At 35.2% G+C, this 25,568-nt stretch overlaps 2 protein-coding genes across 2 annotated transcripts; one reads left to right on the top strand and one right to left on the bottom strand.

Moving 5' to 3' along the window:
- Positions 1-691: 691 nt before the first annotated feature.
- Positions 692-9,810, top strand: LOC117332893. Its single transcript, XM_033891956.1, has 2 exons — positions 692-924; positions 2,915-9,810. Exon 2 carries the CDS (start codon positions 3,245-3,247, stop codon positions 7,760-7,762), a length of 4,518 nt encoding a protein of 1,505 aa, XP_033747847.1. The 5' UTR covers positions 692-924; positions 2,915-3,244; the 3' UTR covers positions 7,763-9,810.
- LOC117332895 (serine/threonine/tyrosine-interacting-like protein 1) lies at positions 8,874-25,168 on the bottom strand. The gene is made up of 9 exons (XM_033891958.1): positions 24,982-25,168; positions 23,410-23,471; positions 20,749-20,848; positions 20,258-20,326; positions 16,248-16,315; positions 15,247-15,392; positions 14,579-14,676; positions 11,719-11,831; positions 8,874-10,315 (listed from the first exon to the last, which is right to left on the bottom strand). Exons 1-9 carry the CDS (start codon positions 25,088-25,090, stop codon positions 10,184-10,186), a joined length of 897 nt encoding a protein of 298 aa, XP_033747849.1. The 5' UTR covers positions 25,091-25,168; the 3' UTR covers positions 8,874-10,183.
- Positions 25,169-25,568: the final 400 nt, after the last annotated feature.

Genomic DNA, 25,568 nt, shown 5'->3' with positions numbered 1-25,568 from the left:
GCTTTATGCTTCCAGAAGAAAATATAGTGAATATAATAGCCAAATAGCTTGTGTCAACGTGGAGTGGGTAAGTATAGTAAGTCAGTTTTAGTTTCAAACGTATCCTAAGTTCATTACTAGATGAACCAATTTAAAAATCAGATTAGGAACCGCACCGACGTGTCTTACATTTGGACACCCCTTGGTTAACACCAAGCCTATTTTACTTAGAAAAAAAAGTCAACATTTGTTTTAAATCTAGGTTGCCGTCTACTTTGTTTACAAAATAATGCTGTTATCATTTTTTTTCTCATACTGCTACTACTAGTATTTTGATTCATCTCTTCGTGTTTTTATCACGGAATACACATTGAAACTCCGTGCGTTAAAAGCATTGAAAAAAGAAATTAACCTCGTTTTTGTTTGTGTACACGTAATGTAAAAGGTCCCTTCTCAATCGTTTTTCTTATACCATATTTTATCACTTGAAATGGGTAGCATCAAGCTCAGAGATATTGTTTTGACTGGCCAAGTCTGCGGTCTTTTTTTTGTACTGGTTTCTCTGACAATAGTGATTGTCCTAGAGGTAAGCGTCAAACGATTATTCACTTCAGTATGTTTACTTTGATTTGAATAAAAAAAAATATATTCTATAAAAAAGACTTCAATTGGTTCGCAAACATATATTCACAGAGGGTTATTGTTGTGCCCCACTCCATTCCTTTACTCAATGTATGAATATCTACATTTAATACATTGTTGAAATTTGCATAGACACGCATTATTTGTGAACAGTTAATCATATTAATTATGAATATATTAGCAGTTTTTTTATCCTTACAGCGGGTGTGAACGTAAAGATAATAAACTACTTCGGTCATCAGCGTATTCAAGTAGGAGATTACAACACCATGGAGATAGCAGAACGGTTGTCCAATCAAACAGGTATGTATTTCATACATATTATGATTCAGGTAGTAAGCTATGGGCCGTTATTACATTAAAGTGATCTCACTAAAACGATTATGTGATATCACAACAATCTTAACGGTACTCCTCCATTTCTCTTTTTCGCACATAAAAACATCAAAGAATTTCGACATAATTACCAAACCATAATTCAACCCCAAAAATCAGGAGTAAAATATATTCTGATGTTCTGGAAGTGTAAGCGTCTTCGTTTCATCGACGACACCCGCCATGCAAATACATATCAATCAAGGGTTAAGTCAAAATCTCAAATTAGAGTTAGGTTGGTGACAACGGAACCACCAGGCATATCAACAAGCAAGAAACACGTCTGACTTTATGTCGCATAAGGAATATTTCCAAATCAATGCCATGGTCTTCATCAATCTGTGTTTTTAATTTCTCTGTCAGTAATCAATATTCCACGGAAGTCGTGATAATAGGAACAAGCTCTTGGATATCGAATAAACTGGGACAAGCAAACATCTTGGGGTAGGGGATACAGGGATATAGCTGTCTATACATAGAAAGTTAACAATTGGGACATTGAAATCACCAAGCTTATCATACATATGAATTTCAGTTTGTCCTTGTTAGTTACGTGTAAAGTACGATAGAGGATGGCGGCTGACAATGAAGAGCCAGTAGTATTCTTTATTTCAAGATCCAGAGGGAATATTCGATCGACATGGCCAATAAAGTTTGTCAATATACTGTAGGTGCAAGGACTCTGCAATATAACCAGCTTCCTATGAAAACAAAAACAAGTCAGTCAACAGAGAGGCACGATTTGTTCCTATGGTTGGTTGGGCCCATATCCCTGAAACCATTTTCATGCTCAAGATTGAAATCTGTGCTCAACCCAATTTCCCTTAAACTCGTTTAAATCATAAAAAAACTGTTTTAAAAAACCTAAGCATTTCAAATAGTTCTGAAATTCCTTCAAACTATTGAAAAAAAAAATATTCAGATATCAGAGATATCATCATTAGTATTTGAGTCTGAGCACTAAATGTATATTTGAGAATGTGGTCACAAAGAAATCCAATCATTCTGACATTTTCTTTTTTGGTGTATGTTGTCGAAAATCCTTCCGTAAAATTTACAACTGTGTACTTTATGTTGCCGGTCGCCTTTTTTGGAAAAGAAAGCTCTAATTACAAGAAAGCGAAGGTGTTTGGAGTTCGAAACGGTAATGGTAGCATAAAGAGTAGAAGAAAAAACGTTTTGGTGGAAGAAACGCCCTTTAGGGGCGGATGTTCAAGATTAATCAAAATTTTTGTTGAGTTTTTGAAAACCCTAATTCCATTTATTCCACTTCTGGTGTAGGCAATATCCCAATAAGACAGCAGCTACAGTAAACAACTCAACTTTTGAATCACATACAAATAACCGTTGCTACTCTACCACCTCTCTTTATCATGTACAACACAATTCTATCACTTCTCTAGATCACATAAAGCTACAGTAGATAAATTTCATATTTTCATTCATTTTCTTTTTCCACACAACTATTATACATGGCGTATGTGGAAGTTCGGAGAAAATCATTGTTTATTAGCTGACGATGTCAGACAGGACCGATATGCTCGTTCATATGACTGATGGTTCCATGTTCATCGTCCTTGTTCTCGTTTTGAGGATGTGAAGAAACCAGGATTTGACCTAGATTTGCATGGCGGAGTCTTGTACTTGTTAATGGTATCTTTGCAAATATAAATAGTTTGCAATAGTTTTATCGATTCTAGGTTAGCATGTTAGCATGTTAGCATATCCTGTTTGATTAACTACAATGTAGTATGTACGTATTTGGTATCTTGCCTATTTCAGGCCCATTTTCTGGCAATTATCAATAACTCGATGTATCTCTATATCACCTTTTCGTCAAATATATAAAGTTGGTTGATATATAAGTGCCACATTCATTATAGTACTGATATTGATATTTTTCACAAACATTTTTCAGATCTCAAAAAGGAAGGGCTTGAAAGGGATGGTTTACTTCAGGGTGCTCTCAACATTATTCTTAATCCAAAACGTTCGAAAAATCCGAATCCAATGCACCTTAAAATACTTGAACAGAAATTTACAGAAATATTTGGAGGGCATTTATCAGCGGGAAAGAGGACTTTCTCTGCTGCCTCTGATATGTCCCTCCATTCATTCCTGCAAAAACACAATGATTCCTACGAGATGTTCTCTACGACAAAGGGAAAGATAATGGTGAAACAAAAAATATTCGGATCAGAGTCAGACAGGATTCAAGGTCCTATTAGTACAACACAGGAAAAAGACTATGATGGTCAAAACGAAGATAAGAGGAGCGAGACTAAACAGAAGGGAAACGCAACCGAAAGAAATGGAAAGGAGAAAAGGTCCATTACAGGGACAGATTTGCCACGAGGCAAAAGATTATGATGATTGGGAAACCGTCTGCAATAAACGACATAAAAGGAAATTCACAAGAGAAATGGTCAAGCCTGGCAGAAGTACCAACATTGGAACACAACATCGCGAGAGTGAAGACCAAGGAAAAACGTGTATAAATCATCTTCTAGAGAGGAGAAGCAAGCACGCTTTGAAGTTTGTACCATCTGAAATGGTTTATTTCCAGAATTTTCTCTTATTTACAATCGATGTAGTAAGCATGTGGAATACCCCAAAAGAAGCATCCTCGTTCATAATTCTCGGCATGACTGACAATGAACAAGATCAATTAATGCCCTGTACCATAACGGGAATGAAGAAAAGCCACACTGTTGATCACTTCAAAAGTATCTTTCTTTATGAATGTGTTGTCGGTAGTATTCCACAGTTCTCATATACTGAAGTCCTTGTGGGAACTGATATAGTGGGAGTCATCGAAATATTTAGTTGTCGAGCTAGTCAATCTCCATGTGTTTTCAATTGTAAACGACAAAATTACGCCATTGCCACACATGAAGGAGACATGTGGATTCAAAAGGACGCTTTGGCTGTGGTTTGTAAACCCACAGATGACAGGTTTGCAGAGGTATATGGTTGGTTTGCAAACGACAATACAGAGGATACGCATCATACAACTGATTCTGAAAGAGACAATTGTTCCGCGAAAGGAGCCGAGGACAACAACAGGATGTTTATTTCATTTTCGCAGCAACAAAATACCATTTCGAAGAAGAAAAGCAGTGAATTGAAAGTATGCACATCCGTAGATCAGATGTTAGATGCTGTTGACAATTTTCGCAAGGGTCATTTTATTCTCTTGGCGGGTGATGTTCCAAGTATATCCACAAACATGGAGGCAATAACATCGATACCCTGGCTGGCTGTTTTTGATTTCGATCCTTACAGTCGAGACCGCGGACTTCTATGTTCTAATGAAGAAATTCTGGCCAAAATGACATCCCTTCACATCACAACGTGGAAAACAATCGACAAACCTGTATCGGAATACGAAACTAACAGGTGTTTCATACGTGGAATAAGAGATGACCCTGAAAGTAGACAATGTGGCGAAGAATCAGACGATCTGCGGAGTTGGAGTCGAAAAATCAAACGGTTAGTTGATCCTTACTTGAGCGATATACAAGACTTTATTGCAGATTACACCGTGTTAACCTCGATCGTGTTATGGCCAAATGACGAACGGATGCTCCCTTATATCCTTAAGATGATAGCCAAGCTAGACGAAAACATAGATCCTCCCCCAAAGCTTGTAATCGTCCTTGAGTCAGAACCCCGAACAGAAGCCGCGAAAACGTGTTTCCGCACGTTATGTGATGAACAAAACGAAAATTTAACTCTTGTTCGAATGGGATTAAGCGATGTTCTAAATGGGTTGTCCCATAAGCTTAAGTTGTGCAACAATATAAATGCAACTACATTTGATCTTCCTGCATCCGATCAAAGGAATGTCTGTATATTGGACAGAGATGCATCGTGGCTCCGAGAACATTTGAATGTTTTGTTCCAATCATGTCCATTTTTACATGAAGAAAACGATATCGAGTTCTTACAGGAAGAAAGCGACAATTTCTATCGCGGTGGAACACTACACTGGCGGACGTGGTATAGTTGTGGAGTGGGTCACTTTGATATAGAGAGAGACATTTACAAGAACGCCAAATCTGTCATTGAGAAAAATATTCAGAAAAATAAATCCGGTATGGTGACACTGTGTCATGCCCCCGGTGCTGGAGGTACAACGCTTGCTCAACGTCTCGCCTGGGAATTTCATGAGAAAGTTCCAACAGTGCATGTACGGAGCAGCAGCATCAACATGCTAGAAATTGTCTCCAGAATAGAGTTCCTGTACAGTAAGACTCACAAACCTGTTCTCCTTCTTATTGATGGAGAAGATGATCAAAAGGTATTTCATCTCCTGCAATATATGAAAAGTAGTTGCATTGCCATAATTTTGCATGTGAAGAGATGTCTATGTAAACCAGAAATGAAAAAAGAAGACATTGACATACTGTGGTTAAATGGCATCGTTTCTTCGAAAGAAGCGAAACAGCTGACTCTGAAGTTGAAAGCTCACTGCAAAAACGATGATGGAAAGAAAAGGATCTTGGTCACACTGTGCAAGGAGACAGAACAAGGAAAACGACATCACTTGATCAATTTTGGCCTAACTGTTTTCCTGCATGAGTTTAAAGGCATTTCATCCTTTGTGAAAGGCTATTTTCCGGTTTCGGAACATGACACATTTCCAACAACTGACCAGGGTATATTGCTCTATCTAGCACTTGCCTATTTTTACGGACATACTTCACTTCCTTGCCAGTTCTTCAATGAACTTCTCCATTTACCAGCAAACTATTGTGTCGATCTGGATGACTTTCCACAATCGGTCCAGTCATTTGTTGTTGAAGATGAGGGAGACGGAAGGAGATCTAACATTCGAATTTGCCATACTTTGGTTGCGAAAGAAATCCTTGACCATATATTATCAAGAGGAAGAAATTCCAAAGATGCAAAACATGTTGGACTTTCTGAACCCGCCCGACACAGACTTGCATCTCTATGCTTAGAATTTATAAGTTATGCAAGTAGAAGGGAAGGGAGGGGTCCCTCCTCATCAGTCACAGTTGGTAACTACTTGAGAAAAATATTTATTGTTCGGGACACAATGGATATGTACCAAGGATCTGAACATCTTATCAGAAAATCTCCGATTTCAAATATCCTGATGGATATAAATTCACCACCGCCTATGTTTTGCCAACGGTTAGAGGTTCTGAAAAAACTTGTTGAAGTCTTCCCGAAAGATCCAAATTTTTTGGCTCACCTTGGCAGATTTTACGCGAACTGTCTTCCACAAAAAGAGAAGGAAGCTGAGAAGTGTTTTATCATGTCTCTTGAGCTTTGTGAAGCCCACACCAAAGGAACATATAAAACCGATGGAAAACCAAGTGACCGAATGAAGCTCCCTCTCATGTATATATACCATATGTATGGTATGTTTCTGTTGAAACGGATCAAACGCGAGACGGGCAATGGCACCTTCGAGGAAGTTCGAAGTACTTCGGAAAGTACAAAATCGCCTTGCAACATATATGATATTCTTGCTTTAGTAAAACAAGCATGTTCGCTGTTTGAAAAGTCTCGGATGTATACTCCTGTTGGTCATGAGAGTGGTTATGGATACACTGGCGAAATTGAAGTTCGTCTTCACTTCTGTGATTTCCTTCAGAAAGAAGAAACTGTTTCATATCTCAACGATACATTGGGAATCTGTAAAAACCTCCGTGAGATGGCAGATGTCTTCGTCCGAAAAAGTATTCCTGTCATTGATCAACTGATCAACGAATGCACGAAAGAATCAATAGGTCAAAAAGAAATTTGCCACTTCCTTACTAAGTACAGCTGCTGGTATGATCACTTGTTTAAAGGAAATGTAGTGGCATTAGAACGTATGGACGAATGTCACGACATTGATTCGTGCCGGTTGAGAATCGCCATGGCAAAAATCAACAGCAGGGCTGGACCCAGAAGTAGCTGCAACATCATCGACAACATCAAAGAAAAGAAGCACATAGACGCCATAGTCATATTGTATGAAAAGGTGTTTGAAATGCTCGACGTCTGTGACACATACAGAGAGAAGAAAACCTTGGAAATGAATCTGGTTGATTGGCTAAGAGCAATTAGACACAAAGAGATGATCACGGAATATAGAGTAGACCAAGTTCTTGTACAGGTGGTGAAAATCAACAATCTGATTTCTTCACCAGTTGTTACGTTTTACATTTTCGTCCTGAAAAGTCTGCTTGGGTTCGGTATCTGTTCAGAGTCAAGACAGGTGGATACGAGTGCCCTTTATGATGCAAAGCAACTGAAGTTGGAACTAAATGCATCTGGAAGATACGTTATGAAGCCTAAGCACCCAAGGGAATGGGTGGGGGATTCACAAAATGGCATTAAATGTCTACTCCCTGGATCCCAATGCATAACGGAATACAAGACCAACAGACACTTTCCGCTGTTACACATTTTCAAAGGATCCGTGTGTCATCCTAACAAGAAGAAAGCCACAGGATACATCAACCTAGATCTTGGAGAAAACACGTGTCCTGTTGAAGTCTTCTTTATACCAGACATTGCTAATTTAGCTGGTTCCCAGCATGCTGGACGGAGAGTGGAGTTTACTCTTGCATTCACTATCAAAAATGGATATGAGGCTTTCCATGTGACTTCTCTGAGGAAATACAAATGCACGAATTACCCGTGTGGTTCAAGTGTTGAAATCACTTCTGCTGAAGAGTTTGCTGTTTGTTGTGCTTGTGGACGGCCAGTATACAGAAATGATTTTCATGAGGAGGAAAACTGAGAAATAAACCATACCATCATAGGTTGTGAACATATCTAAGAACACTGTCCAGATTTTGACCTTTCTTTGAGCTATTTGGAGTTTCCTCTGTTGTCTCCAATGTATAGACAGTTTAGGCCCTGAGCATCAAGACTTCATTTCACTAACTGTCTAGTATGAAGAGTCCTGTTTGGATGTTTGAAAGTGTAAGATAATTATATGTGCGTGTCATTTTACTGGGGATGTGCAATGATAGTGACGGAGAAATTAACAACACAAAATTTCGAGAGATGCAGTTGATGAAGATCATGAGACATTTTTATGGTCAACATCATGATCTCTTTTGGAAATATTCTATTTGTGATATTATAAGACATGAGTGTTCGATGCTTACTGATACTGTAAGCTTATACGGATTCAGTTGTCACCACTTTAGTTCTGAGTTTGAGATTGTGACCTGGATTTGTATGCTTGTTTCGTCAAAGAAAACACTTAATGTATGTGCTTTTCAAGGGTTTCCATAGAAATATATATTTGTGCTCATAGTTTCCCATTGATTAATCGATTTTTAGTTGGAATTATGGTTTTGTTATTTTGACAGTATTCTTTTTTTATTATTGATATATATTATACCAATATACTGTAACATTTCTCTAAAAATTCAATTATTTGATATAGCTAAGTAAATAAATCTATAAATGGTGCATATCACAATCATTTTTTCAACTAATTATGAATAATAGTAAGGCAGTACTTGTCGATATAGTAAAGGATTTAATTAATATTTCCCATATCAAGATAACTTATTATGACAACTTTCAAAACAGAGATCTTGGCACCCTCCATTGAATTATCTTATTGGTTCTATGTCCGACTGATCTTTTCTATACTTTCCCCTTTTTTCTCTTAATCATTGGATAGCAAGGAAAACTTCATAGGAAATCTAAGAAGGAGTTAATGAGAAAAAGAAGTTTGAGAAATATCCTTTCAGTACTTCTTTTATCATTTAAGTACATCTAAAGAAATAGCAATAACACTGATTGTTTACAGTTGGACTACGGACCACGGTCAATTTGAATAGTTCACTATCTGATGATGGTGGCCTAAAAATCAGAAACCAATTTAAATGGAATGTTTTAAAGATTCTTTAATTTACACATCAATACAATATATTGTATATATTGTATGTCAATATATTGTATACATTGTATGTTGTAATTTTCCTTGTTTTTTTTATATTATTACTGTAATATGATTTTATTTCAATATTTGAAATGTTATCAATACAAAATCTGTAATTCAATAGTACAACTAATAATCATGTCTGACTTCCATACATATTTTAGAGCTTCTTATTTTATCACATTTAGAGCTTAAAATATTCTGTCAGATCAAAATGCAGTTTCATACCTTGTCTCCTATGCAAGCTAGAATATTAAAAATTCTTATGTTTTTAACATTCTACTAATAAAATAAATAGATCAGATTATTTGGAAACAAAAAAACATCAGAAATGCATTTTTTTTCTTTTTTCACTTTCAACAAATTTCAGTTTGTTTTCAAAATAAACATGTGATATTATCTTCTACTTTCATAAGCTACCGACTTTTTAACCAAACCATTTGAAAACTCTGTATTTTATAACTCCAAAACAAAAATTTATTTTGCAACATACATATATATATATTGCATAATATACAAGCTTTATATCTAATCACAGTATCTTGTAAATAAATAAATATAAAACCATCCACATTCAAGAAATTTACAGAAAGCAAATGTGTTCTAGATATTTTCCAAATGTGTATTTTATAACCATGTCTCCAGTTTGGCCTGGAATATCCATTTCAGAAAATCTGGGAATCTCCAGTGCAAAATATGGTTTCAAACTGGAGCCTCATAGATATAAAATCAGTTATTTTCCCTTATTTCATCTATGAAAACATAACTTTATATACAGTGTATCATATAAGGTAAATATGCTAATTATGTTAACATATAAGGCTGTATATAATATTCTCGAATCAGACAAATGTTCAAAAAAACTTTACAAAAATTGAACAAAAAAATGACAACATAACGGAAAAAAAACATTATTCAAATTTGAAATAGTAATGCTACAAAATTATTAAAATATTAATTTAATATGACATTGTAGATATAAACAAAAGGACAATTCCGATGATGAACAAAAGAACAAAATCACATATATACAACACAAATATCTTATATAATTTTTTTTCTGCCAGGACAATTGCCCAGATCAAATTGCTAGCACTGTAAGCGGCTGGTAGATACGCCCTGTTCTTTGGGAGGAAATATTTGTACAGTTTGTATTTGCGAACTAATCATACTTAATTTCTTTGTACACAGCGATAAAAAATACAAATCAAAATTAAAACTTGATGACTTCAGAAGTTAATGAATGAACACTTGATGTTATCAGTAATTTGGATCTTCTATTTGTGTTGTCGCTTTTCCGAATAAATATTCCTCAAATTTGGAGAGTTGATGAATAAACCCTCGATTTGGTCGAACTGTTGAGCAGCATTGTGTCAGATGAGCATAAGCTTCCTAGAAAAAAACAGAGATCTTGTAAGAATTCTCAGGGATTCAGTGTATAAAATGGATATACCTTGACAAGAATTAAATCTTTAAAAGGTAAATCATAAAAAAGTATTTACATATGTAAAATATTACAAATTCATTCGATAACAGGCTGATTACAGTATGTGATAAACAAAGTTATTTGATACCAAATTCAACATTATATTTTTGTATGTTTCATGGATTTATTGCCTCGTGAACAGCCGGGGTCTTTTGGAAGCCCAGTCTCCTTGTAGTAGCTGGTGGCTATCTCAATGAACAACATACAGTGTTGGTTTCATTCTTAATTTTTTTCAAATCAATAAGAGTAAAGACTCTTACTCGAGGACACGACCACAGAATGGTCTGTGATCTCTGCCTCCAAGAGAAACACAAACAACCCTGGAACAGATCGAATATTAACCACAGATCTTCAACTGAGGTCTGATTGTCGGATTCTCTACTGGTTCAGCTATCATGGCTGTTACATTGAAGACTTTACATGTTCCCTATACAGTTACTGATTTGAGAACAAAACAAGCAAGAAACTATTTCCCTGTAAGTCAGCCAATGTTTGAATGATTCATATTGTATTAAACTCTTCACAACCATGATGTCATTGTCACAACATAGAGTTATTACCCAGTACATGTATGACATCACTCAATGTGAATCAATCAGCAAAGAAGGTCAGTATTGAGTTAAAATAAGGTCATCAGCATGTATATTTTAATTTGTTCTTTTTAATAATTTGCAGATTAAGAGACCTCAATGGAGATGAGTTTCGTAATAACTATAATCTATTTACACTCCAAACCTACTTACCATTAAGTGTATGTAGGGTATACACTCCAAACCTACTGACCATTAAGTGTATGTAGGGGTATACACTCCAAACCTACTTACCATTAAGTGTATGTAGGGGTATACACTCCAAACCTACTGACCATTAAGTGTATGTAGGGGTATACACTCCAAACCTACTTACCATTAAGTGTATGTAGGGGTATACACTCCAAACCTACTGACCATTAAGTGTATGTAGGGGTATACACTCCAAAACTACTTACCATTAAGTGTATGTATAGCATTACGAATCGTTAGTCATTTTTATATTGAAAATGACTCAATAATGTTTATTACAGTGTACTATGAATATATCTTAATTATATTTAAAAATGATGTATATTTTATATTGAATATGTCACACCATTGTTACAGAAATTATAGAAATTACATCAAATACCAAAAGCCTTTTTACAACCATCATGACATATGTTGTGTATGATTCGAAATATGTTGATAAATATTACATGTACTTTCAATTATACAAAATAAATATATAACCAACTTGTTCAGTTTTTGTGTCTCTGAAGCCATGTATAACCTACCTTCAGTGTCCATTTGTAGTGATGCATGAGGTAGGCAACAATCACTGTGGCACTACGACTGATTCCCAAACAGGAGAAAACAAGGACTGCTTCATTCTTCTCTTTGTGGGTATCTGTTGGAATAAACAAAATATAAATGGGTTATCTACCCTTGCATCTTGGTATCAGGAGCAATATATGGAATAATACTGTATTATCTCCCCTTAATGGTGGTTCACATAGCGGACAGAGAACTTAATTATCTCCCATTACTGGTCAGTATCTATAGCAACAGACAGAAAACTAATGAATGATCTCAATTTACTGGTGGATATCAATATAGCAAGACAGAAAACTACATGATCATATTTCCTTACTGGTGGGTATCAATAGCAACAATAATAAATAATGGACCCATGTCTCATCCATAGTGACAAATCTCTGAAGAAAGTTGGCAGGATCTTTCTCAAAAAGGTTAAGATTAGCATGCGATAATGTGAACCTGGTGTGCTTCTGATCAAATGTCAGAAGTCTTGGTACCCATCAGGCTGAAAGCTTTCTCATTGCAAGATCCTCGGTCAGAATGGAATGTACTCTTTCCTGTGGAATGCCAACTCTACTGGTTATATATCATTCTGTGACTTGTCTGTCAGTCATAACAATATCATGAACTTTATTGACAGTTTCTGGGGTTGCAACATTGACAGGCCTTACAGGACGGGGGTCATCCTTAAGGCTCTGTTGGCCGCGCTTAAATTCCGCTGCCCACCTTTTTACTGTAGCATTTGAAGGGGCATCTTTCCCTAGTGCTGCTACCACATCATTATGGATATCCTTAGGTGTTAAATCTGTTTTATGCAAATATTCAATCACATAATACTAGATTAACTCTCCTTATTTCTGGGAAGCAATGTCAGAATCGACATTTATAAACCTCCCATCATAAATCGATATAAACTTTTTCAGTATTTTGATAGTTTCTTGGTTTGAATATCAAGAGCAGCTAAACATCTACCACTGTAACGTGTCGGGGGTCTGTACCCAAGTTACTTCTTGGTTCTTACTTTATCTTCCTGATAGGTACTCTAACCGGGTGCTCAAAAGTGACGATATATACAAAAATATATTCTGAGCATGCCTTGCTCAAAGAATGGTAGCAATAATATATACACACACCCTTACTGAGCAGAACTGACTAACAATGATTACAGATATCAACTAATGAAGAGCAAGGGGCAAAACGTCTCTACCGAAATCTGCTTACTACTTAAGCAACACTTGGTTTGGTTTGGTTTATTTTGTTTAACGTCCTATTAACAGCTAAGGTCATTTAAGGACAGCCTCCCGTGCGTGCTACATGCATGCGTTGGGCGAGTGCGTTTATGTGTTTTGGGAGGCTGCGGTATGTTTGTGTTAAGTCTCCTTGTGATAGGCCGGAACTTTTTATAGTGCTACCTCACTGAAGCATACTGCCGAAGACACCCAGCAGCACACCCCACCCGGTCACATTATACTGACAACGGGCCAACCAGTCGTTCCACTCCAAATATGCTGATCGCTAAGCAGGAGTAGCAACTACCATTTTTAAAGACTCTGGTATGTCTCGGCTAGGGGACAGATTCAAAGCCTTCCTCACAGGGGCGAACGCTCAACTAAGGCCAAAAATGAGGCATTGTCAAGGGAGACATTAGGAAGAAGAAAGTTGTTAAGAAAGAAGAGAAAAGGTAAGTTTAGTCGCCTCTTACGATCATGCAATGGGGGCAGCAGGTACAATTCTTACGCCCTACCTGCAGGGCAGCTTAAGCAACACTAAATATCAACTATCAATATATAAAGTATATGGGAGCATGTAATGTTCAGCTTTCTTAAGGACCCAGTACTCGATAAGTACCAATATGCATGCATGTACGCCAGCCCTCTCAAAGGGACATCACTCGTACAACACCGAACCACACACATACAACAGCTAGAAAGCACCGCTGCTCACAGTCACAGCCAGCATCAGGTACCAGTGCTCAGAACAGAGCACTCCAGAGCATGCATTACAGCATCTGCTCACTACAGCAGAGCCCGTTTATCTCTATACGACCACTCTAACCTTACTGAATGAACATGAGGAGAGCCTGACTGCATGAGGAAAAGCACTATTTCAGCTACGTCTACAGTCTGCTCACTCACTTCATCTCGTACGTACCTAACCTACGCTGTTGTCTGGTCAGTAGTCGAAATCATGGTCTAACTGACATGCTAGCAGACGGCTTAATTTATATACCCTCTGAAAACCAAAGCTAGCGCTGTCTATGTTCCCGCTGGAACTTTCCGATCTTGCATCTTTGTCTTTACAATGTTTGAATGGTATTCGCGCTAATCACACCCATGCTACAAGCTTATTATTGACACCAGGGTTGTATCAAAACACAGCAGTCAACCAGTATTGTAACATTATGAACTGTATAACTTATATACCAATAAACAAACAGCGCTAGCTGGATAGGTGAGAATGTGCTTGTCACACCACTTCTCAATATTTTTATAGGGAAAGTACACATAGCAAACCTTGATTAAATAACTTAATATATCACATTTAGGTCAAGCACTTTAAAACTTTGCTAATTTCCATTGCAAAATACTGAACTATTTTAATCATTATAAATATTAAATACTTCAAATTCAGTAAATGTGTTATGCATTAATGAAATATACCAGAATATAGCACTATTATCTTAATTTCACTAATTTTACTTGTAATAAAATGTTTATCTTGAATATCACTTTTTTCAAATTAAGAATAAAAGCTGCTGAGCTGGTGCTATAAATGAATTAATGACTTTTTCACTGGCATACCCCATTATGCATTTAAACAATGCCATGTTGAATTTACCTATGAAAGCACAAGCATTCTGTAGTTTACTGTAGAGATCAGCTTCCACTTCATCGTTTACCTGTAGGTGTAATAGGTGAGGCCCTGGTTCTGAAAAACTGCACACAGACAACAGACTCAGTAACGTATGTTACAACAAACAAAGCCTTGGTATAGCAATTTAAGCAACTCCTACCATGTCTTTATTGGTAGAATAAATGTGAATAAATGTGGAATGTAAATTACTTTACACAGACCCTTGGATTCAATCAAATATGTTACATAGAAGATGGAACATTGGTAAAATGTGTTACTTGGAACAGAGATTCAGTTTTTACCTACAATAATTTATCAGCAAAGTTTCCAGCTTCATTCTCTGCACTAGTATTATAGTCTTTCAACCCTATCAAAGTATTATATAATGTATTTGTTTTCAAAAAATCGAAACTAGCCATAATGCACTGCACATATATTTTAGTATATAATATGTCAGAAAATTAAGTAAAATATCATATTTATCCTCAAATAAGCCCCCTCACCTAGTGTAAAATTTTAGTTTGAGGAGGGCTTATTTGTTTTAAAATTGGAGATTCTGCAAAAGTGAAGAAAGTGGCTAATATGTCGAGTCAGGTGCTTATTTGCGGCAAATATGGTAACCACATTTTATACTGCTTTGTATTAAAGCTTACAATGATTCTGACTCCACACAGCAGTTAACATGTCCTTTGATCTTCAGGTCTTTCTGAATGTACTGTGCGTTGCCCTGGCGCCAGTTTCCAAGGTACAGGAAGCCATGTATGATTTCAATAGGATAGGATTTCATGTCATCCATTTCCTGTCAAATAAAGAAAACATAGGTTCACTTGTATTCTGATTATATAAAAAGATATGTTAATTTAATTATACATATTTCTACATAAAAGTTGAATCCCTACTTCATTATTTCAGAATTCTTTAATCAAACTACACCATTCAGTTACAGAGATTCGGCCATTGCCTTCTGCTAAGAGAAATGTAACCACCAATTTAACCAGGTCTAACTGAAATTTAGTCCAGTACAACTGCTGTTATAGCTTCTCAGCCCAATAAAATATTGATGCATAAAAATTGTATTCAAATCTCCTTTTTGTGTCTTTTGTTTCTATCAGTGTTTTTGAATTCAACTATATATTTTCTGGATGCAATACCTTATCCACAATCAGTGTCTGACAAACTGAATTTTAACCAGTTATTTTTATTTGCTTCTGTTTTTTTTTTTGTTAATGTCTATCGATACCTTTTACAACATGTACAAAAATAAGGAAAAAATTGTCTCTGTCCATATGAACCAAGACATTTTCCAGTGAAAATATTTCAAGCAGTTTTGTTTTCAAGAATATGACTGTTTACTGTGTTCACAGAGTTGCTAACCTTAATAGACATTATCTGATAGGGTAATACACAGATGGAGCTGATACTCATTTGGATGTCTTATCAAGGAAGTCTTTTCACTTCTAAACAAATATATAGTCTACAACGTTCTTACTCATTTAGAACTCATCTAGAATTATATTTTCATAATACCAAGGTAGCAATTATTTCCCAGGCTGAGATAAGAAACATTGACAGAAACTTTTATGCAATTATACAAATGCAATTATTTAATAACAGATAAATAAAATTTGTTTATTTTTTCTAATACAATACAAACCTTAGGCATGAACATAATTTTCTGCGTTCTTAGGAAAGGATAAAGTGCCGAGAATTCTTCATAACCACCTGTTTATAGGGGAAAAAGCATGCTATTATGTTAAAGTGTAAGATTTTAACTTCATGCATTTGTTACAACAAGATTTGATAGTAAAATTATTGTCTTGAAATTAGAATCTCTCTGTTAGTCTAAACAACATTGGAAAGAAATACATCTTGGGGTTTTGTCAGTACGACCTTTCAACTTTTAGGAAAACTTAATGAGAAATTATATAAATGTAGCATCACAATAGTCATGAGCTTCTCTTTTATAGAAAAGAGCCTTCCATAGATTTCAGGGACAGATTTCCCAGCAAACAGCAAGGAAAACTTTATATTGATACATATGTATGATCATATGTAACACAATCGAACAACTAATTGATGCTAACCTTTCCTTTTGGAAATAGATGTAATCAATGAAATAAATTCAACTTGGTTGGTATACTGTTTTTGTACCACATTTATCCTGAAATAAGCCCAATGGCATAACCTTTGACTCTAAGAAGAGGAATGTGTTTATTAAATCTGACTTGACCGACACTGTATGGGACAGAGTCAATGTGAAGGATAAAACAGTTTCCCAGTAAAGTCAGTGTCGGCATTGACAATGGACCACAATCACGACACCTGCGCTTTTGGATGTGACGAGATAATATTAAAGTCAGTGGTCGGAAGAGTCTGGGCTTGATGTACAAGGTAGTGAAATTGCAATATGTTGGATTTCTTACAGGAATGGGATTATTACCAGGCAGGTGCTCATTGATGGTATTAGACAGGTGAATTCATAGGACAGCAATAGTTTACTGCAGCTTACTAATTAAACTTATAAACACCTTAACTAACTACATTACAACAATGTGATATACTGTCACAGTCTCGTAGCTCACGAGGGCTGATCACAACTTTACTCATCTTGTAAATTAAATAGTTTTTAGTGTCTATATACTGAAACTATTAATATAATGAAGTTGTTAATTCTTAAGTTTTCTATATCGGTTGTAAATCATGTATTGTTAATCATATACAGTAACTGATGATTGATACATAATTGGAGAAGATTTCACTAAATATAAACATATCGCAGTTGAACACAATCAATAACTGCTAAATTTAATTACTCCAGAAGTATATAATAAAATTTAAATTACAATCTTGGTGAGATAGTACTTAATATCATCCAAAGTTTTCTGGAAAAAATGCATGTACTTCTGTAAAGAATAAAATCTGGAATAATTTGCAGCACTGGAAAGGACTTTTTCAACATTGACATCAAACACAAATACCTCTGACCAATAATTAACCAATCATCAATTGCTATCTAGGATGAGCTTTCACTTGATATGAGATTTTATGAAACAAGCCTTGGAAGTTTTTGCTTTTTGTAGGCCTAATTTGTGCCTTGGTATGCAAAAATTAAAACTTTGAGACGAATTTCATTAAATGTCGTATCAAATCATGAAAACAAAAGAGGAGTGCCAATTTGGGCCCTCTGGTGGCTGTCACCAAAAACTTACTTTTTGTTAACCTTGAGGTTGAGTGGTCATGATATGACAAAAAAATTAAGGTCAGGTCAGGGCCAATTTTGAGTTATGACGGGGTAAATTGGTGGGTCAATTTCCCGATTGACTCAATTTTGACAAAACTATATGATATTTTTGGAATCGTTCTTCATAAAACCAATTGAAAAAACCCCAGCCCATAGTCAAAAAGTAGGTCACAGTGACCCAATTTTACAAATTCAAGTTATGTCAAATATATATATATTGTGCCTGAATACACACAATAATTCTTATTTGGGCATTAACTTTCAAACTAAATGTATTTAAAATAAAGTGATTAAATTTAACTTGTGGTATATCTATATCAACCTTAAACAATGTGCAGTGCAATGTAACTAGGTCATTTTGGCATTGCCCCAAAGGTCAGAGGTAAAAATGTCTTTCAAACATCTAAAGGTGTAGGTCAAGGTCAGGTCATGGGTCCCTTATTTTTAAACTATTAAAGAGGGCACAAATGCTTTTTTTTAAAAAAAGACAATTATCTAGTCAGAAATAGTTTTGCATTATAATATAAGGTAAAATGAAGAGGTCTGTCACTGAACAAGTTTGGGGATGGGTAAGTTTGGGGAACTGTACCTTGTGAACATAGAAAAGTTCAACAGCTGCTTTGGTCAATATCAGAACTGCCTACTCTGTGAAGTAGAGCGATAGCAAAAATACATGTTTGTATCTGTTATGGTGTGTTTACTGGTATAATAAAAGAATTTCAAACAAAAAATATATAAAATGAATTATGTCTTGTTCTGCCAATTCTGAAGTATGTTCATGTTAGGATGTGTGGTATTGTCGTTCATTCACTGTCACTAGTCTCAAACTCAGGACAGTTCTCAACCATCATCGCATCATCCACACAAGTGCACTAACTTGATGGCCAGTAGGATGTGCTTTACCAGGCTGATAAATATATCGTTCTTATGTGTATTCAGGCACAAAATAGAGTATATATTTGACATAACTATCATATATAATTGGGTCATCAAGATGTATATTTGTGTCAAGTATGGAGAGCCTGGGTCGAGTAGTATTGGAGTTATGGTCCGGACAAGTAAAATCATCAAAGGGGAATTACTCCGCAAATACGAGGGTAAGGGGCATGATTTTGGTATGCGACACTCCGGCTCATCAAGATGTATATTTGTGTCAAGTATGGAGAGCCTGGGTCGAGTAGTACTGGAGATATGGTCTGGACACCATATGTGCCCGCCCGCCAACATGATAACATAATACGTCCCGTCTTTCGACAGGTGTATAAAAATAGCAACAACAATTACATGGTACAATTAATGAGTTTTGTTTGTGTGAATATAAATACTGTATACCTGGTAATTTTCGCCCCCGTTTAATTTTCACCTTTTGAGGATAGGGCGAATTTAAGATGCAGGCAAAAATTTCAGGCTGAGTTGAAGGATGTATAAACCATAGTACATGGGCCAGGTGTAGTCGGGTCACAAACATACCCTCTTACATTTCATTTCTTGTTCTGCCAATTCTGAAGTATGTTCATGTTAGGATGTGTGGTATTGTCGTTCATTCACTGTCACTAGTCTCAAACTCAGGACAGTTCTCAACCATCATCGCATCATCCACACAAGTGCACTAACTTGATGGCCAGTAGGATGTGCTTTACCAGGCTGATAAATATATCGTTCTTATGTGTATTCAGGCACAAAATAGAGTATATATTTGACATAACTATCATTTATATAATTGGGTCACTTTGACCTACTTTTTGGCTATGGGTTATTTTTTTTAATTGGTTTTATTTTCAACATATCAACGCATCAATATTATGAAGAAATATTAGAAAAATTATCATTAAGTTTCTTCAAAATTGAGTCAACCTGGAAACTGACCCCCAATTTACCCGTCATTACTCGAAGTGGCCTCTGACCTGACCTTGATTTTTTTATTTTGTTATATGATTATCATGACAACCTAGCCTATATACAAAAATTAAAGCTTAAAAGTGATAGCCACCAGAGGGCCCAAATTGGCACCCCACTATTAAAATGCTTTTCATTACATAGCTCAGGAAACTTGACTTTTGACAAGTTTTAAAGTCAAAACTTAATCAATAAGAGACAGCCATTTTGTTGCACCATTCACAAGTTGAAGTCATTATCTGTATTATGACATCACAAATGATTTCTGACTGGTGCAGCCAATGAAAAACACTCCAGAGTATTTTACACTAGCGATATATGCAAAGATATTTGGCTGATTATGTGATAAATCTTTTTATATACATGTATCAGGTAATGAAATAGTTATAGTGTACAGAATGTCTTAGATTATTAGGCTTTGACTTTAATTTCTGTACAAAATCATTATTATGTTATTGTTAAAACTAAATAAGAATACAACGTTTTAATTTCTGATAAATTATTGAATAAATGTTATTATGACTCACCTTTAAGTATTTTAACTCTGTTTCTGCTTCCCTTATCCCATAACATCAGCCCACAGTCTATAGCCAGACCTGTTCAGTAAACAATATTAAAATCTCTACTAGATAGTCAATAAGCTTATCAACACATCAACAAACATAAGTGAATTTGTTTATATTGAATCAGACAAGATTTTTTTTTTTTTCATTAAAATGTACATTTTGAAAATAGTTTTCTAGATTTTAACTGTTTTCTGACATGCAAATAGAGATAATGTTTACAGTATGCCAGATTAGGTAATTATTTATTGTTTATACTTAAGTATAAATCTATTATATATAATGCCTAAAGTTATTCATATAAAGCCAAATTAAGAAAAATTTAAGAAACAATTCTATACATTATCAACTCTGAAAAAAAATCACTTCTGTTAAAGTTGAAATGTATCTTATATTTTGCACAGGTGAAATCAGATATTCATGTTAAAGGTGTATGTTTTTGATCCATTACTCACCTCCTTCACGGAGAGTTTTTGTATTACTGTCATATACCACAACATTTTGTTTACATTCCAGTTCTGCATCATAAGGTACTCCAAAAGAACCTTCAGCATCCTAAAAAGTAATAATTGAATTAATTGATTAATTAATTATCAGCGTCCCTAGAGAAGGAAAGTTGGTAATAACTTAATTGAATAATTAATGATCAGATTCCCTACAGTAGGACTGTCAGTGTAACTTTTTTTAGTCCTTATAGATTAATTCATGAATTAAAAGTGTTATACAGTTATTTTATCAATTAAATAAAGTGTCTGTGTTTCCCATCTCCTGTCTGATATTGTGTGGACATCCTGCATATTTTGCCCTGACTCAAACTTTCTTCCAGTATACATTGTTTACCATTTTATTTTTTACCCTTATCATATACAGGTACTACATACTATCAAACTCCAAGCATTTCATGCATCATTGTTTTCATTGTAAATATATAACATCAAAACAATTCTTCCAATAACTTATGTGTAAATTGATGTTATATGCATGCTTACATATATGAATGTCATCAGATAACTGCCAATGTGAAATAGGGGATTCCTGTATGTACACCTCCTTAATGAATTGTCTAATGATCATGCATATAGCACAATACTGCCTTATTTCCTGTATTTAGTTGATAACTGTTCTGCTTGCAAAACATATCTGCTAGCCTATCTTCGTATTGCTAAATATAAGCATTTTAGCTTAATCATTATTTTATTTGTATTATAAAACTGTTTGCAATTTTGGTGTAAATGATGGAGAAATGAAAATACTGTTGAAACTAAATTACTAAAAAAAAATAGCAACAACAATTACATGGTACAACTAGAACTGTCGCCAGGATGGCTGACTATATATATAGCTAATACCCCCGCAATCTGCACGAGTCAATGATGAATTAGAACTGTTAATTGGAGGTTAACCAAGATAACCCAGTAATATAGTGACCAGTTGCCATAGCAACCATAATTTTGAGAACAAGAAAGTGGCATGCACATCTACACATGGTCCTCTATATTTGTGTGAAGTTTCATTGAAATCTGCCCTTCGATTTAGGAGGAGTTGTCCGGACAAACTGAAAGTTATGGTTCTTATCGGAAAATCTGTTTATAGTGACCAGTTGCCATAGCAACCATAATTTTGAGAAAAAGAAAGAGGCATGCACATCTACACATGGTCCTCTATATTTGTGTGAAGTTTCATTGAAATCAGCCCTTCGGTTTAGGAGGAGTTGTCTGGACAAGCTCAGTTATGGTTCTTATCAGAAAACCTGTTTATAGTGACCAGTTGCCAAAGCAACAATAATTTTGAGAAAAAGAAAGTGGCATGCACATCTTCACATGGTCCTCTATATTTGTGTGAAGTTTCATTGAATCGGCCCTTCAGTTTAGGAGGAGTTGTACGGACAAACTTTAAGTTATGGTTCTTATCGGAAAACCTGTTTATAGTGACCAGTTGCCATAGCAACCATAATTTTGAGAACAAGAAAGTGGCATGCACATTTACACATGGTCCTCTATATTTTTGTGAAGTTTCATTGAAATCAGCCCTTCGGTTGAGGAGGAGTTGTCCGGACAAACTTAAAGTTATGGTTCTTATCAGAAAACCAGTTTATAGTGACCAGTTGTCATAGCAACCATAATTTTGAGAAAAAGAAAGTGGCATGCACATCTACACATAATCATTAATATGTGTGTGAAGTTTCATTGGAATCGGCCCATCAGTTTAGGAGGAGTTGTCCGGACAAAACGTGTCTACAGACAGACGGACGGACGAACAGACAACCTGATTCCAGTACTAGTATACCCCCCTAACTTCGTTGCGGGGGTATAATTAATGAGTTTTGTTTGTGTGAATATAAATACTGTATACCTGGTAATTTTCGCCTCCATTAAATTTTCGCCTTTTGAGGATAGGGCGAATTTAAAATGCAGGCGAAAATTTCAGGCTGAGTTGAAGGATGTATAAACCATAGTACATGGGCCAGGTGTAGTCGGGTCACAAACATACCCTCTTACATTTCAACTGTATAATCCCGTACTAGGCTTAACATTTCCAATTAGAAAACGATACATGCTAAGGTATTTTTAATTATGTAGTCCGGTCATGAAAAAAAATAAAAAACAGATTGGCATACGATATTCCTGCCATGGAAAAAGACTAATTTTATGAGTTCACGTGGCTAATTGTGGCTTCAATTCATGTACATGTATGTACCTTTGAACAGGAGAAAACACTGGTCAATCATTAGTCATGGCGCGGTGAACTTACAATTGATTGTGTTTGCTTAAAATCACCCATGCATACCCAATACTACTTGAATAAGTAGGGACTAAAAGAAGATTTGAGCACAGGTAAACGTTTTTGTTTACATTTCACACGTGATTACATTTCACATCTCATGCTGGAAAGACAATTGGGGAACTTGCTAAGTCCCGAGTGTTCCGAATGCAACTGTATTAAGAATTCTTAACAGAATTTTTCAATTCTACAAACGAGGAAAAGGATATTTTTGTAAACCATTTGGAGCGAATTTAAAACGGGGCGAATATGTTTTGTGTTGCTCAAGGGCGAAAATAACCAGGGGCGAAAATTACCAGGTATACAGTATACATACAAGTCTATGTTATTCTCACCTTAGGAGCTTTCTTGGCAGTTACAACATGACTTTCGTTGTATTCATTTTTATTTCGAGCATCTGAAATTGAAAAAGTGAACAATAAAATAGAAAGAGTTTAAAATATATTTAAATTACATCATTATCATTAGTGCACACTGAGTCTTGAGTTCAGAGGTCCCAAATTCAAGATTGCATTATTTTTACAGACCAAATGTTATCTGTTTTTATCTGATGTTCAAAACATTACATGACAGTGGAACTACGAATGTATATTAACATGTCATGAACAAAATATGAAGCTTTCAATTTACTTCAATCTCACATGAGTTAAAATTTATATATATATAGATTTGATATCTTCAAAAATATATGTATATATAATATTAATGCATACTATTTTCAACTGGACCAATCTATATAGCTACCAAAACACATAGTTGACAGAGATCAGTCTGGTCACACATTTTTTACCCAACTTCATAGAAAATACATGTTTCTGTCTCTTTTTCATACATGTTTGTTTAAAATATCCTTGTCTCTGAACTTATGTTGTATGTGTTTATCTGTTAATATTTAATACAAATCACACACAGATACTGTTGATGATCCACAGATGATGTTGACGTCTTCTGTGTTCTTCATACTTATGTATATATATACATATTGCATGTATTTACAAAGAATGCATGTACACAGAGTTACAATGTTACATGTTGATGTTGGGATATAGTGATAATCCCAACTTACCAGCTGGAAATAGACCCGACCCATTCACCTCTGGTTCTAAGTCTCTGTTCCTGTGAGTCTGTCCATGTGCTGACCATATCCTACATTAGTGTATATGTATTTTAAGTGAGTGATTGATACAATGTTATGTATGACAACTGATATATAGCCTGACAGATGATCCAGAATATAAGATGCAATGATAACATGAGATCAAAATGACTAGTTGGAGCCAAAAGGCAAGTAAATGTAACAAAGATGTTTTGCTCGGGAATATGTTAGAAATAAAATCTGTTATAATTCAGGGTAATCATTCATTATATTTCATTTCAAGTGTTAAACTGTGTTAGATTGCAGATATATTGAAATACAAAGAAAACGATACCCGGCCGGTGTCTGGTATATATAGGAAGTCCTGTATATACAGTAGACTCCTTAGGATGTATTCCAAATCACAGGTACTTGTGGACATGATTATGATGTTTTTAATTTAAATTAGACTATAATATAACATTCAAATTAAAAACATCATAATCATGTCCACAGTGTCTATAATGTAACATTTAAATTAAAAACATCATAATCATGTCCACCAGTACTGTGTTCCAAACAGAATAAATAATAGGTACTCTACTGACAGTACAGCTAAACTAGTAAAAGACCAGAGAACAAACGGATATTAGTTGTCTGGTCTTCTGTACCTAACGGTATCAAAAGTTTAAGTAAAATCTACAATACTGAGTGCTTCAAAACAAGAACTCGAAGACATAAAAACACAGGGGTTCGTTACAAATGATATGATATGTGAGGGTGCACCTAAAACAAGTGTCACTTTCTGCAGGCTGTGGGCTAGACTTCTTACCTATCAAAAGTAAATAATTGGGGTCGCTTAAATTAGAATATATGGTAGCTTGTTGTAGCATATTATAAAGATCTGTTGGCTCTAAAATGTCAAGTCCTTCCGCTTCCATTTTGACAGATGCCTGTATCCCAACTTCCAATGTTTACTTGCAACATGTGTGCTGGAACCAGATAACAGTGATTGTATACAAATATCATTGCGCTCTCAAAATATAGTTATATCCATTTTACATTTCAACGCGATAGAAATCAACACGTTCAATTTATTTTATCCTCAATAAATACATTTGAAATATTTCACAAAGTTGATTTGCTATAAATGTCTTTTTAGGACACTTTAAAGTAAAAAATATTTTTAATCGGTTGTCAAGTGCGCATTGATATCAAAAAGTTGACCGACGCATGCGTGACTACGCTTGCAGACTTCCGTTTTTTAGTGCAATATAATATATAAAATCGAATCTAACCCGGGATAAAAACAGATACAAAATAAATAATTTATTGTATTCTTCCTTGTATTGATGTATGTAATTAACCACTAAATTAAATACAAACTATAGAGATTTGTAGTAAATAAAAGAAAATTGT

The sequence above is a fragment of the Pecten maximus genome, chromosome 8 (assembly GCF_902652985.1).
Source record: "Pecten maximus chromosome 8, xPecMax1.1, whole genome shotgun sequence".
NCBI classification, from domain to species: domain Eukaryota; kingdom Metazoa; phylum Mollusca; class Bivalvia; order Pectinida; family Pectinidae; genus Pecten; species Pecten maximus.
The sequence above is the reverse complement of the archived record's forward strand: the minus strand, read 5'-3'. Positions and strand labels throughout refer to the sequence as shown.